Raw genomic sequence first — 14473 nt, 5'->3', positions numbered from 1 at the left:
AATTCCTGAGAAAATTTAATGAAGTCCTCCTGGAAGAACCCCTTCAAGTTTTGGAATCCTGCTGGGGGAAAAAAACCCACGTCCCCGTCAATATTCCAACAGAGTTGGCACACTCATACTACACCGCACTCACTGTTAAATAAACAAAACCTTAAATTAAAAAAAAAAAAAAAAGCAAAACACTCAACAACAACAACAAAAAAAAAGCTGTCATAATTAACGTGGAATCCTATAACAGACCACCATTATACTTTTAATATTGCAGACTCCATGGAGGGTGAGCACTCCAAAAGAAATGCAAAGAAATATCAGTCGTTTGAATCATATCAAGGTAAGTGAAACTCTTTCGAGGAAATATGCTCATTATGTTTGTAATAAGACAAGAAAATATTATGTTTCAAATGGGGACGCCAGAACACCACAAGAAAAAAAAGGAATTGAACGCGCACAAAAGTAGTTCTGTTAGTTGCCGGCGCGGTGTCAGTCGGTCCCGGCCCCGGCCCCGTGCGGCCCTCAGCGTTCGGGCCTGCCTGCCTGCCTGCAAAGCGACTGCGGCCGGGCGCGTGGCGCATTGTTCGCAGCCCCCCACAAACACCCCCGCCCCCCCTCGTCTCTGTGAAAAGAGTTATGCTGTCTGTTTTGAATGGACAGCGTTTTGCTTTGTGTGCGCCACCAAAGCAGAGGGCAAAGTTAGTCAGCAAGTTGCTTCTGCATTCTGATTCTTGGAGCCCTCTTTTTTTTCTTTGTGGCACAATGTTGTACTCGGTGTTCCAGCCCAATGGTGTGCTGAAGGTAGGAACGCTCCGCTTCAACTGGCTACAAAGTATAGAAGGGACTTGTGTGTGTGTGTGTGTGTAATCAGATAGTTGTCATTGGTTTGCTTCCAAACAAGTACAATGATCACACGGGGTTAGAAAGTGTGCAACAAAATGCCAGAGTGCGGCGTCGCTGAAATATTCATATGCTTTTATCTGATCTATTTCCTAACCGCGAGGTTTTTGCCTACAAATCCCTGGCACTTTTCATATTACCTGGGGGCAAATGGTATATAGATTTATACAAGTTATTTACAACAAGAGCCAAGCCATTCCTCTGGAAAGTAGGCTGCAGATCAAAGGATTGTTTTGATCTCGACTTAGCATATTTGTTTAACCTAGCCAGTGATTCTGAAAAGTGCACAAGCTTTTCGGTGATATGCAGAGCACCCTTTATCCGTCTTTTTCTTCTGTTCACTCTGGATTTAAGTACTTTCTGTATTTAGGAGACAACTGGATTTGCCAGCTTTTGAAATGTAGTTGCCCACTGCTAGCAGTCTTGGCACTCGGAAATAGATAACTAGGTACGTTCCGCTGCTAATCCTGATCGGCCTTGTAATAGTATTTGTGGACTGTACCGCGCTCAATTAGGGCATAATGTGCTATTTTTATTTTCCTTTACGTTGGATTAAATGTGAAAAGGTGTTTGTTTTTCCTCCATGTTTCCAGTTGCTTTTACCAATGTTTGTGTATTGTTTTAGTACTACACACAAAAAAAAAAAAAAAAAAAAAACCCACACACGCACACAATGTTGAAATGCTCCCTAAAAACAGATGCCAGGGCAATCAGAACATTTCTGCAATGCCCTAATTCTCACACACCGTGCCGTTTGAGAAGTTCAATTGTGACTGACGCTCGAGATCCTCGTGAAAAAGCGAATGTTTGACGCGCTCGGTGTTTCGAACCGGGACTCACGGCTTGACAGCTGCCGTTTCACTCGAGTCCTGCAGGCGCCAGTCCAAAGTTTGCCAGTTATCGAAACCAATCGAGACAATGACATGCCGACAACGCCAACACCACAGCAGCGTGAAGACGTGGATGAAATGCAGCGACCGCACGCGCGCCACCCCTACAAATCGTTTTTTCGTTTTGTCTGCTTGTCAGTCATCCAGGTGACGGCAACTCTGCAAATATAGGTGCTGAGTCACTTCGGCACTCGTGAATAACTTTGTCAGGCCTGATTCGGAACTGAGGATATCCGATTGGCAGCGCGTCTTTATGTTGCCATTGGAAGCGAAGTCATCACTTGGACCATGAACAGGGGGTCCTCGGTTTCATGACAAACGATGTTCCAGGGTTGCGCGATACGTAGCATGTGACACAGGAAGGCACGCTCACTGCCGTACTTATTGTCTTTCATTTGATTGTTGTGTATTTAAGGCCTACGAATGTTTATCATCCAAATATTTACGGTACTGTAGTCATGACTTAACTGTTGCGTTATCTTCGATTCGTGATAGACTACGAGATGACTTGCTGGCAAATTGAGCGATTGCCTGCGTCCGAATTTCCGACACGCACCAGGAATGTATCAAATCTTTGGGCAAGTCCAGTCATCGGAAAGTAAGAAAGTGTCTGCCCAGCTTTACTTTGGGTTTGGGAAAGACGAGCCCAGGTTTGAGTGGCAGCCAAAAAAGGGGGCAGATGGCTCACAAGGGGGATAAACCTGGGAAGTCATGCTGTAAATGTGTTCTACAGAAAACAATGAAAGGAGCGGACAAAGCGATTGTGGCAAAGTCCTTTGGAAAATGGGAAAGCGGCTCTCTAAGGTCCGCGACCGTGGCGAAGCCGGATGAGCCGTCCGAGGAGAGCGAGGACGAGAAGCGGTCCAGGAGCACCTGCGAGGGCCCTCAAGTCGGCGAGAAAGCGGCAGATAAAAGTAGCGTATATCCTCGACGCCCCGTTCATACCTCGGCGTCCCCGAGCTTATTTTGTCTTGAGGCAATTTTAATTATTACTACGCCGACTTGCTTTGTTTTTTTGCTGTTTTGACTCTCTGGCCTGCCACATTCGGCGAACAAACAGACCACATTGTTGGGCAGGAGAATTCCTTTTGGAGGCAAAGTGTGTCTCTGATGATACCGCGCTGCCAGGAAAAGACAAAGCAAAAAATAGCAAGCACAAAAACAGTCACAGGTGCATGCGAAAAGGAGGCAAGCGAGTGAATGGTCACCGCGGTCCCCGGGAGGTCTTTCACTGTTAGCCAGTGCGGTGGGTGGACTTCTGACAAGGATGCTGGTGCGCAGCCAGGTGGAGTGTGTAACTGAGAACGCGCCTGTTTATTCTTTTCACATGCAAATGCGGATCCTGTGCGACTCGGAAAAAAGCGGCGAAACTTTCTCTCGGAGTTTACATTTGCGGTTGTTGCTGCGATACCTGCTCTCGTGTCACAGTGGTAGGTTGATTCAAAGCCTTTATGGGAGTTCTTGGGAGGGTGCCAAGGGACGAGGCATGCAGGAGTAAATCCTGCTGTCCGTCATGAAAAACATACACTTGCCGTGCGAACAGGCTCATGTATTTGGCTTCTATGCCCATGGATACACATTTAATGATTGGATTCTGTGTTGCAAAGAATTGACAGTTTTGGCCCATTTTGTAGGATATCTAAATTTTAGCGCATTTTTCATTTTAACAACACTCTCGTCTACAAATCCAGGCCATTTCTTTCCTATACGGCTCCTCGTTTTTCGCCGGCCTACGATGCTTCGTGGTTACGTGTATAAAATACAAACGACAGAATGCATCGTCATCTGCTGTTGAGACAGGTTTATACGTGGTCATTTTGTAAACAGATGACTCCTCTGCCGTAAATATAAGTGCCGACAGCTACTGAGAAAAGGATGTACAGTGGAACCTTGATTTAACAGACCCCAATTTAACGGGCTTCGGATTTAACGGACAGGAAATCGTGTCCGCTTGGAACTCAAAATCCTCCCTCCCACGCACCAGCGAGCTAAGTTTGGATAAACTTTCAAACTTTTCAAACATTGGAAAGCTTTTTATGATTCATTTTGTTTTCCGCTGGGTCTTTTTAGGCCACGCAAAGTTTTTTCATTTAACGGACAATCGGATTTAACGGACGACCCCTCCCCCCATTTAGTGCGTTAAATCGAAGTTCCACTGTATACATATTAATTTGATGAATTTGTAGTACTCAAATATTAAAATATAAAAGACAGAAAACAGTGCCATCTGCTGTTGAGTTTATACATGAGAGAATATCTATCTATCTGTCTGTCTGTGTCCGTCCATCCGTGCACTCTGTATGAAATATCAAATATGGGGCTGAATGGCCCACCATTACAGCATTGCCGATAACATCCACATGACAAATGTCATGCCGTATGACAATATGGCCTCCCACTCGGGGCCTTTCTTTACCATCTCGTACACACGTGCTCGAAAAGCCTGCCATCTGCACTTCGAGGAACTCTCTCCTGTATAGCCATTAAAAAAGAAAAAGTGCGCCGTCTCGAAGGACAGCGTTCCGATTTCGGCCTCACTCGCCTGCATTACTGCGTGCTCATTGTAATTATAAGGGAGGCGTGTTGCCAAGCTAGCGCGCGGGATGCCAGGTGCACGCTAACCATCGGCGAGCGCTTTTGAGACAACTCTTGTCTGCATGCAACCGCACCATTAGTTCACTGCAGCTTTCAGTCTTTTTATTTTTGGAAGAAAGTGGAAGACTTTGCTATGTTCCTTTTTTTTTTTTTCTTTTTTTTCTCCCCTCTCTCTCCCTCTTCCTAAGCCTTCTTAAAGGTTATGTGGCTGCTGTGTGAAATTGTATCCCAATACTGGCACTGCATCCTTGTGAAGGGAGTCTTGTAAAATAGCTTTACTTGGCGCCTTTTTTTTTTTTTTTTTTGCTGGCTTTTTCCGAAGATAACAAATACACAAAACGCCGTCCGTGATCGGATTAGCCGTTCGACGAAATGATGTAACTCTTTGTCTGTCTTGTGTGACATGCAGGTTTCTGTCTACGCTTTAAGTTCAGTGGTCATCACGTCAATATACATAAAATCCACGAGCACAATAGCTGACAGCTCGAGTTAATCGCACGCGTGCAGATTCTGCCTCCGATTCTTTGAGGAACGCCAGGCGTTGAATTTTTCAACTTTGCTTGTGTTCCTCCGCAGTAAGATTGAAATTGCATGTGATGAGTGTGAAGTGTTTCCTTAAGCATCCATTAAGAGTGTGAGGTAGCCGCTGCCAAGTGCAGCTCCAGATTTTGCACCTGGGGACATTTCCGCCTTACGTCTTTGCAAAGGTGTGTCGAGACAAAAACGCTAATTACGCAATTTATGACAGGGAATCAGCTCAGGCATCTCCGCAGATCACGCTTATTTACATTTTAATTATGACTATTACTTGGTTTTTTATTGTTTTTTTTTTTTTTTTATGTGGCCGCTACTAACCCAATTCCTCCCCTGCACGAGAAAGAAACACAAAAAAAATGTTTTCCACTGGCGCTTTAGATGCTTGTTTATCACTTTTAAATACCGTCATCTTTGCTGAAATCCCCTCTCAAAAGAACCTTTCACTTGCTGGAATAAATTCAAATTAAAATTTAAATCCCTCTTTGCATTTCTTCAGCCTTTTTTTTTTTTTTTTTTTTTTTTTAAATAGCTGCCTCCTTTTTAGAAAGCTGTTTATGTAGTGATCTGCTCATAATCCAGTTTGTTTCTCAACAGCGAAAAAAATGCATGCGCACAAACACAGAAATCGTATTATCACTATCTTGGAGAGATGATGCGAGAAATCAGCGAGTATAAATGTCTGCGGATATTCTCAAGTTTTCAAAAGTCGCCAGGCTTAAGGACGCAAACCAAAGAATACTTTTATTTGACTTGATAAAGATGCAGGAGTACGAGGCGCTTTATTTGCACCCCTTCGGTAAATACTTGACATTTTTGCAGTTTTCTCATCTCGGTGAAGATTATACGTTTTTGTAATGTTGACACACGATTAAAAGATTAAACCCTCTATCGTCGTTCTAATCTGACGAGGAGGTCACCTTTCACCAGCCAGCAATACAAAAAAAATTTTTTTTTAAAAAACAATATCCAATCAAAAATGTAACATGTGGCAGATGTTTACATGCAGTGGCTTTTGATGAGAGTCCATTTCAGATGGTGTGCGAAGGAGGCCGACAGGGGGAATATTTGATTTGTGCGAGCGCGATTGCAAGTATTGTTTGGAAACAAATGACAATCGCGTGTCCGGAAAGTTAGGTAACATGGAAACAAAAGCAAAATCAGTGAGCGCCCCACGTGAATCACTCCATAAACCCAAGAAACTTACTTGCTAATCAGTTGCTTTGTTTGCCTCAAAGGGCGTCAGTTTACATGCGCAATCACAAAATTGCAAATCATCCGTACTCATGTACTCAACGGGATTTTAGCCTACTTAAACTGCTCTTCACATTTGTCATAATGTTACAGTTATGTACCATGATTATTCTTATCCTATCCAATGTGATTATTCATTGAATGGCTACTTTTTGTTTTTTTAGCTTTTTCAGAGCTGTGGGAACTATCGAGGAATAAAGTTGATGAGCCACACAAGGAAGTTATGGGAAAAGAGTAGTGGAGGCTAGACTCAGGACAGAGGTGAGAATTTGCGAGCAACAGTATGGTTTCATGCCTCGAAAGAGTACCGCAGATGCATTATTTGCCTTGAGGGTGTTGATGGAGAAGGACAGAGAAGGTCAGAAGGAGCTGCATTGTGTCTTTGTAGATCTAGAGAAGTCTATAAGGGAGTACCCAGAGAGGAACTCTGATACTGTACGAGGAGGTCTGGAGTGGCAGAAAAGTACGTTCGAGTAGTACAGGTGCAGGTAAATGTATGAGGCCAGCGGAACAGCGGTGAGGTGTGCTGTACGTGTGACAGAGGAGTTTAACGTGGAGGTGGGAGTGCATCAGGGATCAGTCCTGAGCCCCTTCCTGTTCGCAGTGGTGATGGAAAGGCTGACAGATGAGGTTAGACCGGAATCCCCGTGGACCATGATGTTCGCAGATGACGTTGTGATCTGCAGGGAGGAGGTGGAGGAACAGTTCGAAAGGTGGAGGCATGCAGTGGAAAGGGGAAGAATGAAGATTAGCTGAAGTAAAACACTATGTGTGCATGAATGAGGGTTAGGGGTGGAGGAGGAGGAGTGAGGCGACACGGAGACGAGATGGCGAGGGTGGAGGACTTGAAATATTTGGAGAGCAATGGTGAGTGTGGTCAGGAAGTGAAGAAACGGATCCAAGCAGGTTGGTTAGGGTGGAGCAATGTGTCAGGTGTGTTTTGTGACAGAAGAATCTCTGCTATGAAGGGCAAATGCTGATATGCAACCTTTTATTTTCTCAAATTCTACAATGTAATTTTCATTTACCCAATGATTAAATCAGCCTACCATCAGTGATGCAAGCACCTCCATTTGGGAACCCCTTTACTGGATTTTGGACACCTTGCCTCTCGATTATGATAGATGAAGATGCCAAACTCAAGGCCTGGGGGCCAGATCTGGCCCGCCACATCATTTTATGTGGCTTGCGGAAGCAAATCACGTTTGTCAATTTCCATGATTCTTGCTAAAATCTGTTCCAAAATTTAAAATGGTTATATGTAATGATTGAGATATTGCAAGCATTCTTTGTTACCAAACCTTTTTTTTACAGTAACTTGAACAATAGTTGAACAAATAATTATAGTGAACTTCTGATTTCAAATGTTGTTGTCCATCAATTTGTTGTGTATACCGTATGTAATACTATAATGAGGAGATTAAACATTTATATGGTTTCAGTCATAACGGCCGTCTCAGGGAAACCATAACTGCAAAGTGGGCCGTGATAAAAATGAGTTTGACTCATCCTTTTCCAAAAGCAGCCTTCAACAAATATGGCACACCCATACTCCTCAGCCAAAACATTGCGCCTTCTCAAATTTGTAAAAAGTATAATTGTTTTTTTAATTGCCGGATATATCTCTACTACTTCTTGCACTTTTGTTACAATTTCATTTGAAGTGTCCTTTCCAGTTACGTGTATCTGAATAATGTTGGGCTTTACCATATTGATGACAGTCCTGTTTATTAGTATCACAATCACAATTTCCGAGCACTCGTGGGACATGCGAGAGCGGACAGCAGTGCCTCCCCATCACTTTTGTGTCTAGACACACTATTACGGCCACCAAGGTCATTACCCGCGCGCGCATTAATACACACCTGTTACCATTGTCTCCCCCGCTCGCTTTTTTTGGCCCAACATCTAAGCCGCTATCTGGCCTTTAAGAGGCGTGTCTGCTTTCATTGTGCTCCTGCCGAGTAGAAAAAGATGGGCCGAGACCCCTAGAGACGCCCGCGAAAGTGCGCGTCGCCGCCCAATGACGGCGAGTCGCTGGCCTGTGAACTGCATCAGCCAGGCGTGGACTGACCGCTCAGGCGGCTGATTTGTCTCATGTGAGCGTTTGAGGGCAGCACAGAGCGAACGGCGGAGGCTAATGAATTCTGCTTTTTATCATCATCAGCAAATCATAAGCTAATCAGCATCTCTCATGACCAGTTATTTTTTTTAAAGGTAGCTTTTTACAGCAATATACTTAGCGGCACATATACGTCATAAAAATGTCATTTTGACACCTGTCGCTAGGCAGAATTCATACGGAGCACTGACGTCACTGCCCCTCAGCCCTATGAGGAAAAGGTTTTGAAAAATGAGCCAAGTTTCTATATATTTATCTTCTGAATGAATGACTACTTTCTATTCAACCTAAATCCTTCTCAAATCACCTGCAGTGGTCGCATTCGGTTTGCAAAAGGTTTCAACTCGACATTGAATACTGATACGTAAGCTTACACACATTTAGCAAATAGTTGACTGCTCTGCATTTAATATAAAATGGAAAATACAAAAAACAAATGCGAAAAATGTTTGGACAAGTTTATAAACTTCCATAATCATTTGACAAACCGAATACAATTCTGTACTGAGTATAAATAGCGTAAGAGGAGAAAAGCTCTGCTATCTGCTGTTGAAAAAGTCTCTACACGTTGATTTCTCAAATGGATTACTACGCTGTATTAGATATAAACTTCAAAGAAAAACGGCCCCATCTGCACATTCATTTTGCAAACTGATGACTACTCTGTAATTAACATGAAAAACAGAAAAGCATCTTCATTTATTTCTTCACATTCATTCTGGAAAGGCATTATTACCCTGTATTGGATTTCAAAACAAAACAAAAGTCATCTGCTAAATCTGATGGGGCACTGCCCCCCTCCCTCGTCTCCCGTGTGTCGCAATCAGTGGTTCATTTATACCTTTTCGCTTACTGTTCTTTGCCCCACTGGATCTTAATTCTTTGTTTCGGACAATTTTATGTGTCCGAATGTTTGGGGGGGAACAATGTGAGGTGCTTTTTTTTTTTTTTTTTTTTTCTTCTTCTTCTTCTTCTTCTTCTTCTTTCCCCCCCCTTGTTCCCAGTGCACAAAAGTGAGGTCCTTAAAGCCACCTTAAGATGAATTTTGTGTGAAAAAAAACAAAAAACTCCCAAAAACCTCCTTTGGTATAAACTGTCCCAATTGGAGCATATGGTTTGTACTGTAAAGCGAAGTGTCACTTCCAAAGGTAGCAAAGATGCGAAATGTTGTGGCAGTGTCTTCAAAGGACGCGGGAGTCAACATATTACGAGGTTGCTGCCGGTCACACATGAATGGGCCCAAAGGGGACGGCTGGGACGTAATCTAATTGTTGCTTTTAAGTGAGACAAACTGACACGCCGTGTAGATAGTGATCCCTATGAAAAGGAGAATATCTCCTTTTCCGCTGACATTAACATAAAGATATAGTTGTGTGTGTCCCGCAGCCATATCTACCACATGTACTGATGTTGGCTTCCTTCTATTTGCATATGCAAATACACTTTTGTTTATGGTTTTTTTTTTTTTTTTTTGGAAGAATTAATTTGGTCCTTTTATGTCACTTTCTGTGGTGAACAGGCGGCATCAAGTGTGGCAACAATGAGGCTCGAAGACCACCAAGAAAGATGCTTTTTGTGTCACATTAGCGCGAGCATTGACGGCTGAGATTAAGCACAGTTGAATATAGATTTTGGACACATCTCCGCAATTCAATGGGGCCGCGGAAATACGCTTTGTTTGAGTGTACGGGCTGCCACATGAAATTAGTCGCATTGTTTTTTCCAACGATCGCAGGGTGCGCTGTGAAGTCAGTGAAGTTCATTTGTACACATTTGTTTTGCAAAACCAACCACTGCGACTGTTTTCAATATGAAATATGAAAGGCCGCAAAGCAGTGACATCTGCTGCTGAAGGGTTTCTACTCATTTAAAAAAATCAAATAAAACATAAGAGGAAAAACGTCAGCATCTGCTGCATTCTAGAAAACTGTTAATTCACCTGCAGTGAATGTAAAATGTGAAAGGCGACGAAACAGTGACATCTGCTGAGGCAACTTTATACACATTCTTTTTACACATTAAGGACTACTCTGTATGAAATATAAAATGCATAAGAAAAACAGCGGCATCTGCTGTATATACATTTATTTTGGAGACGCTAGTTTTTTGCAAACGATGACGACTCTGTATTAACTGTAAAATATGAAAGCCAGACAATCAGCGCCATCTACTGTTACGACAATTTTTTACATATTTTTGCAAATGATTTACTACTTTGTATTAACTATAAAATAAGAGCAATAACCGCGTCATCTGCTGTTTTAACAAGTTCGTTCACAGTTATTTTTTAAATGGATGCCCACTCTGTGTTAAATATAAAACACGTGAGACAGGAGAAACCGTGCAGTCTGCTTTTGAGAAAGGTTTGCATGCCATAATTAAAAAAAAGATGACATTTGCAAACATCTGATTTCAGCCATAGTTTTGCGCATGCTCCATCTTGACATAAGTACGCAGTGACGTTGACGTCTACTCACGTGAAAATATGGCAGCTTGCAAACAATCACACACGACTTGGTCTGTGACGGAGAGCTTGTTTTTAATACATTGAATACAAACTCTCAATATTATTGCGGGTAGGTAGGAAAACAAGGAATATTGAACTATTTAAAGAAGCCCACGTACTTCCAGTAGGAGACAATTAATATCAAGCTTTTGCTTTGATAAAAGTATAAAAACAACAACACACAACTACTGTGCTCAATAGACGATTTCAATCAGAAGGGGGGCGGGGGGGGGGGGGGGGGGGGGGAAACGGATCAGCAAATGTAGGCAATACTCACAGGCATATATTCTTTATTGTCTGCGAAGAACGACTAATGTTACTGCAGCCGAGACTGGCTCCATGTCGACAGTATCCGTTTGTCTGCATTAGACTGCCACCACGTGGCCAAGGAGTGCACGCCAGAAGGAGCAGCACTGTGTCCATTGAATTCAAGCAAAGAATGTGGCAAAAAGGGTTTGATTTTGTTGCATTGTATTTTATTATATCATTACTGTATGCGATATAAAGTACAATATTATAGTGCTAATTTCCTTAAAAAATACATTTCTCTTTTCCACTACACTATAAAATACTGTACCAAGGACTAGCGCCTTCTTCTGATGTGACAGCTTTGTGCGTATCAATTTCACAAAATACTGTATTAAATGTTAAACGTGAAAGAGCATAAACTGTTGAAACAAGTTGAAATACATTTTGCAAACGGATGGCTACTCTGTATTAAACATAAAATACAATCGATGGCAAAACAGTGCCATCTACTGTTGACGGCAGGTTATTTGCAGAGATCTTCAGAGATGAAGCACAGTTGAACGTATATTTAGTCCGCGTCTCTGCAATTCAATGGCCCTAAGTACTCTTTGTTTGGGCTGCCACATGACATTAGCCGCATTGTTTTGTGGAAATTGCAGGGTGCGCTGTGCCGAGCGAGCGAGCGAAGTTCCAGCGCTGACCCCGCGACCCGGCAGTGCATTAGAAGAAGTGAGGCCGACGTATTTGTGTAGGTTTTGTTTGCGCGAGGAAGGTATGGTGCTCCAAAACAACGGGTGCTGCGACACTTCACTGGGCTTGCGTCATTTGCAGCCGAATGCAAAAAGCTTTTAGACACAGATGTGACCCATTGTAATACCTTTCTAAATGCAATCAAACACTTTCTACAAATACGAGGCAGCACTTTTCAAAACGCGCACCCTTGTTTGACATGTAATTTTGTCCAACCCACTCCTCCATCAGCCCACTTTTTTTTTTTTTTTCCCCCCCCTCCCGCCCTCCCTCCCTCCCTCCCTCCAAGGGGATGAAACAAGCTCAACAAAACATCAGTTTGTGTTTTTATTCTGGTTTGCAATGAGATTTTATTTTTGTAATTTCCCCCAACATGCGAACAGATGTTTGGAGCAAAAAAAATAAATAAAAACCAAACAACAAAAAAACGCGAATATTACATTTTGTGTTGAACGCAATATGTCAGCGTGGCGTTGACACAAGTTGATTTGTCGTCTTGACGCTGGAAATAATCCCAGCTTGTTGTCATCCCCACGGCGACGTGGATGTTTGATAAGATGCTTTCGATAGACGGCGCTTTGTCTCCTCTTCTTCATCATCCCCTTCTTCTTTTCCTCCTTTTGTGCGTCTCCCCTGGACGAGTAATGGAGGACAGTTGGCCATTAGACTTTCAAATGAGCCATTAAACAAGGTGACGATCAACTGCCAGACCCTTTAAGTAACAATCGTATTGGTGCACGGAGAAAACAAGTGGAAATATATTATGACTCCATATTGTGCTCTCCCGTTGGTTCCCTCGAGACTCAAGCAGGCAGTAGGGGGGGGGGGGGGGGTGATAAACATATTTGGGTGGCCTCTTCCATCAGCTGGCTGAAAAGGAAAAAAAAAGGGAGGGGTGGGGGGGATCTTTTTTATCTTTTTTTTCCCCCCCCTCCAAGCCACAGCCACCCTCCCCCCTTTTTTGCCCCCCCTTGCCCTCAGGCTCCACCCAGAAGTGTGGTTGCCTTTTGTCATTGTAATCTGGCCGTGTTTGCTAAACGCTGCCACTGTTTACTCTCCGCCACGGGGGCTTGTATGAACAGGAGTCAGCAGGACGACAGGGGTGACATCACTTTTGCCGGAGGGGCAGTTGGGGCTGGTGGGCATTTGTGATTTCTCAGGACCCCCGTTTTATTCATCGGGGGAGGGGGAAGGCGAGCACGGCCTACAGGGAGGAATTACACCCGGTGACTTGAAAAAGACGGGCGAGGCGGCAGTCAATGCTAATCACCGAAAATAATTTCCAGGTTGCCTTTTGACCGATAGCCGAGCCGTTTACATTTTAATGATGCGGGAGAAATGAAACAGGCTGACAGGTAGAGACATTTAAAAAGAAGAAGAACGGGAGGAGTGGGAGGATGGGAGAAATCAAATTAAGGATTTCATATCGTCTATTTTTGTTGTTGCCGTAGCGATAAAGTCACAGACATTGAAACTGGTCTGTTGAGCCATTGTTATCATCCCTGGCCATCTGCTGCTGAGGAGTGACATTCCCTCTCATTTGCATGATGAGTGATGTATGAGGAGGTTGGGAGGGCATATGCCGCGGTCTTATGACAAAGCCAGGGAAAGTTTTTTTTCCGCCTCGGTAAATATCACGGGAAATGAGGCTAGGCAAATAAAGTAGTAAAACATTATATATATATATAGGTAAATGTGAGCCTATCACACATAAATTTGCGCTTTGAGAGCGCACGCATGCTCATTTTTGTCTTATGACAAAGCCACTGAATGTTTTTTTATTTTATTTTTGTGACCAAAAATCTGTGGGAATAAGCTTAAGCAGACAATTGGTAGAAAAATATACGTAATACGTTTTGCTGCTGCTGCTCAAGAACTCAAGTCAAGGCACAGTCTTGCATCTGATGTACAGTATGAGGTAATTGGGAGTTTTAAAAGTTAAAGATGATAAATACTGTATTAATACGTCATAGTAAAATTGTGGCTCAAGCACGGGCACATTCTGATTTGGGAGGGCACCTTTTCTTGTAAAACGTCCAGCAAAGGTTCTGTTTTTTTTTTTCCCCTTTAGAAAAATCAAGGGAAATAAGCATCGGCATAGAATTAGTCAAATCAAATCAAATCCATAATAATAAAAATGAGCTGTTAAGTATCGCGAGTGTTGCTGCTTCTCGAACACCCTCCCAAGCTCGAGTCATGCTTCTGATGTAGAGTTTTAAAAGTTTACATTGTAGCCGAGAAATAAGGATTAACATAAATAATACGTAGAAATTCGCTCGCACACGCTCACGGGCATCTACTAGATGTTTCCTCCTCCTCATAAAATGGTTGAAAAATGCAAATTGGTGCAACACGACACATACGGCTGTTCACGAATCAGTGGTGACTCAAATTGACATTCGAATCCGCCGAAAACAATGAATGGCGATTTCAAAATTTGCGGGTCAGAATCCCAACGAAGTTGATGACTGGCTAGCCTGCTAGCCTGCTAGCTAGCTAGCTAGCTAGCTAGCTAGAAAGGAGGCAGCTGGTGGGAGGCAATGAGAATTTACGGCTCTGACAGGCGCAAAACCAACTCGGGTTCTCCCTCTGGCTACGGTGCAGCAAGGGATCCTGGTTAAAGTAAACCATTTTCAACTAAAAAGGACAACCTTTCTGGAGGGAAAACGCGCCAGCATACTC

General features: G+C 43.1%; 1 protein-coding gene across 7 annotated transcripts in view; it reads left to right on the top strand.

The window, feature by feature from the left end:
• Positions 1-201: 201 nt before the first annotated feature.
• Positions 202-14473, top strand: part of st18 (ST18 C2H2C-type zinc finger transcription factor) — a 66608-nt gene continuing 52336 nt past the window's right edge. For 3 of the 7 annotated variants that reach the window (XM_061798040.1, XM_061798039.1, XM_061798037.1), the window contains exons 1-2: positions 203-331; positions 2515-2695. In XM_061798040.1, the coding sequence (XP_061654024.1) occupies positions 296-331; positions 2515-2695 (217 nt within the window). In that variant the 5' untranslated portion in view covers positions 203-295. Of the gene's footprint in view, positions 332-2514; positions 2696-14473 lie in introns of all 7 variants that reach the window. The other 4 variants (XM_061798038.1, XM_061798034.1, XM_061798035.1 and 1 more) reach the window with 3 other exon arrangements.

The sequence above is a fragment of the Phyllopteryx taeniolatus genome, chromosome 14 (genome assembly GCF_024500385.1).
Source record: "Phyllopteryx taeniolatus isolate TA_2022b chromosome 14, UOR_Ptae_1.2, whole genome shotgun sequence".
NCBI lineage: Eukaryota > Metazoa > Chordata > Actinopteri > Syngnathiformes > Syngnathidae > Phyllopteryx > Phyllopteryx taeniolatus.
This window is presented reverse-complemented; position numbering and strand designations above follow the sequence as displayed.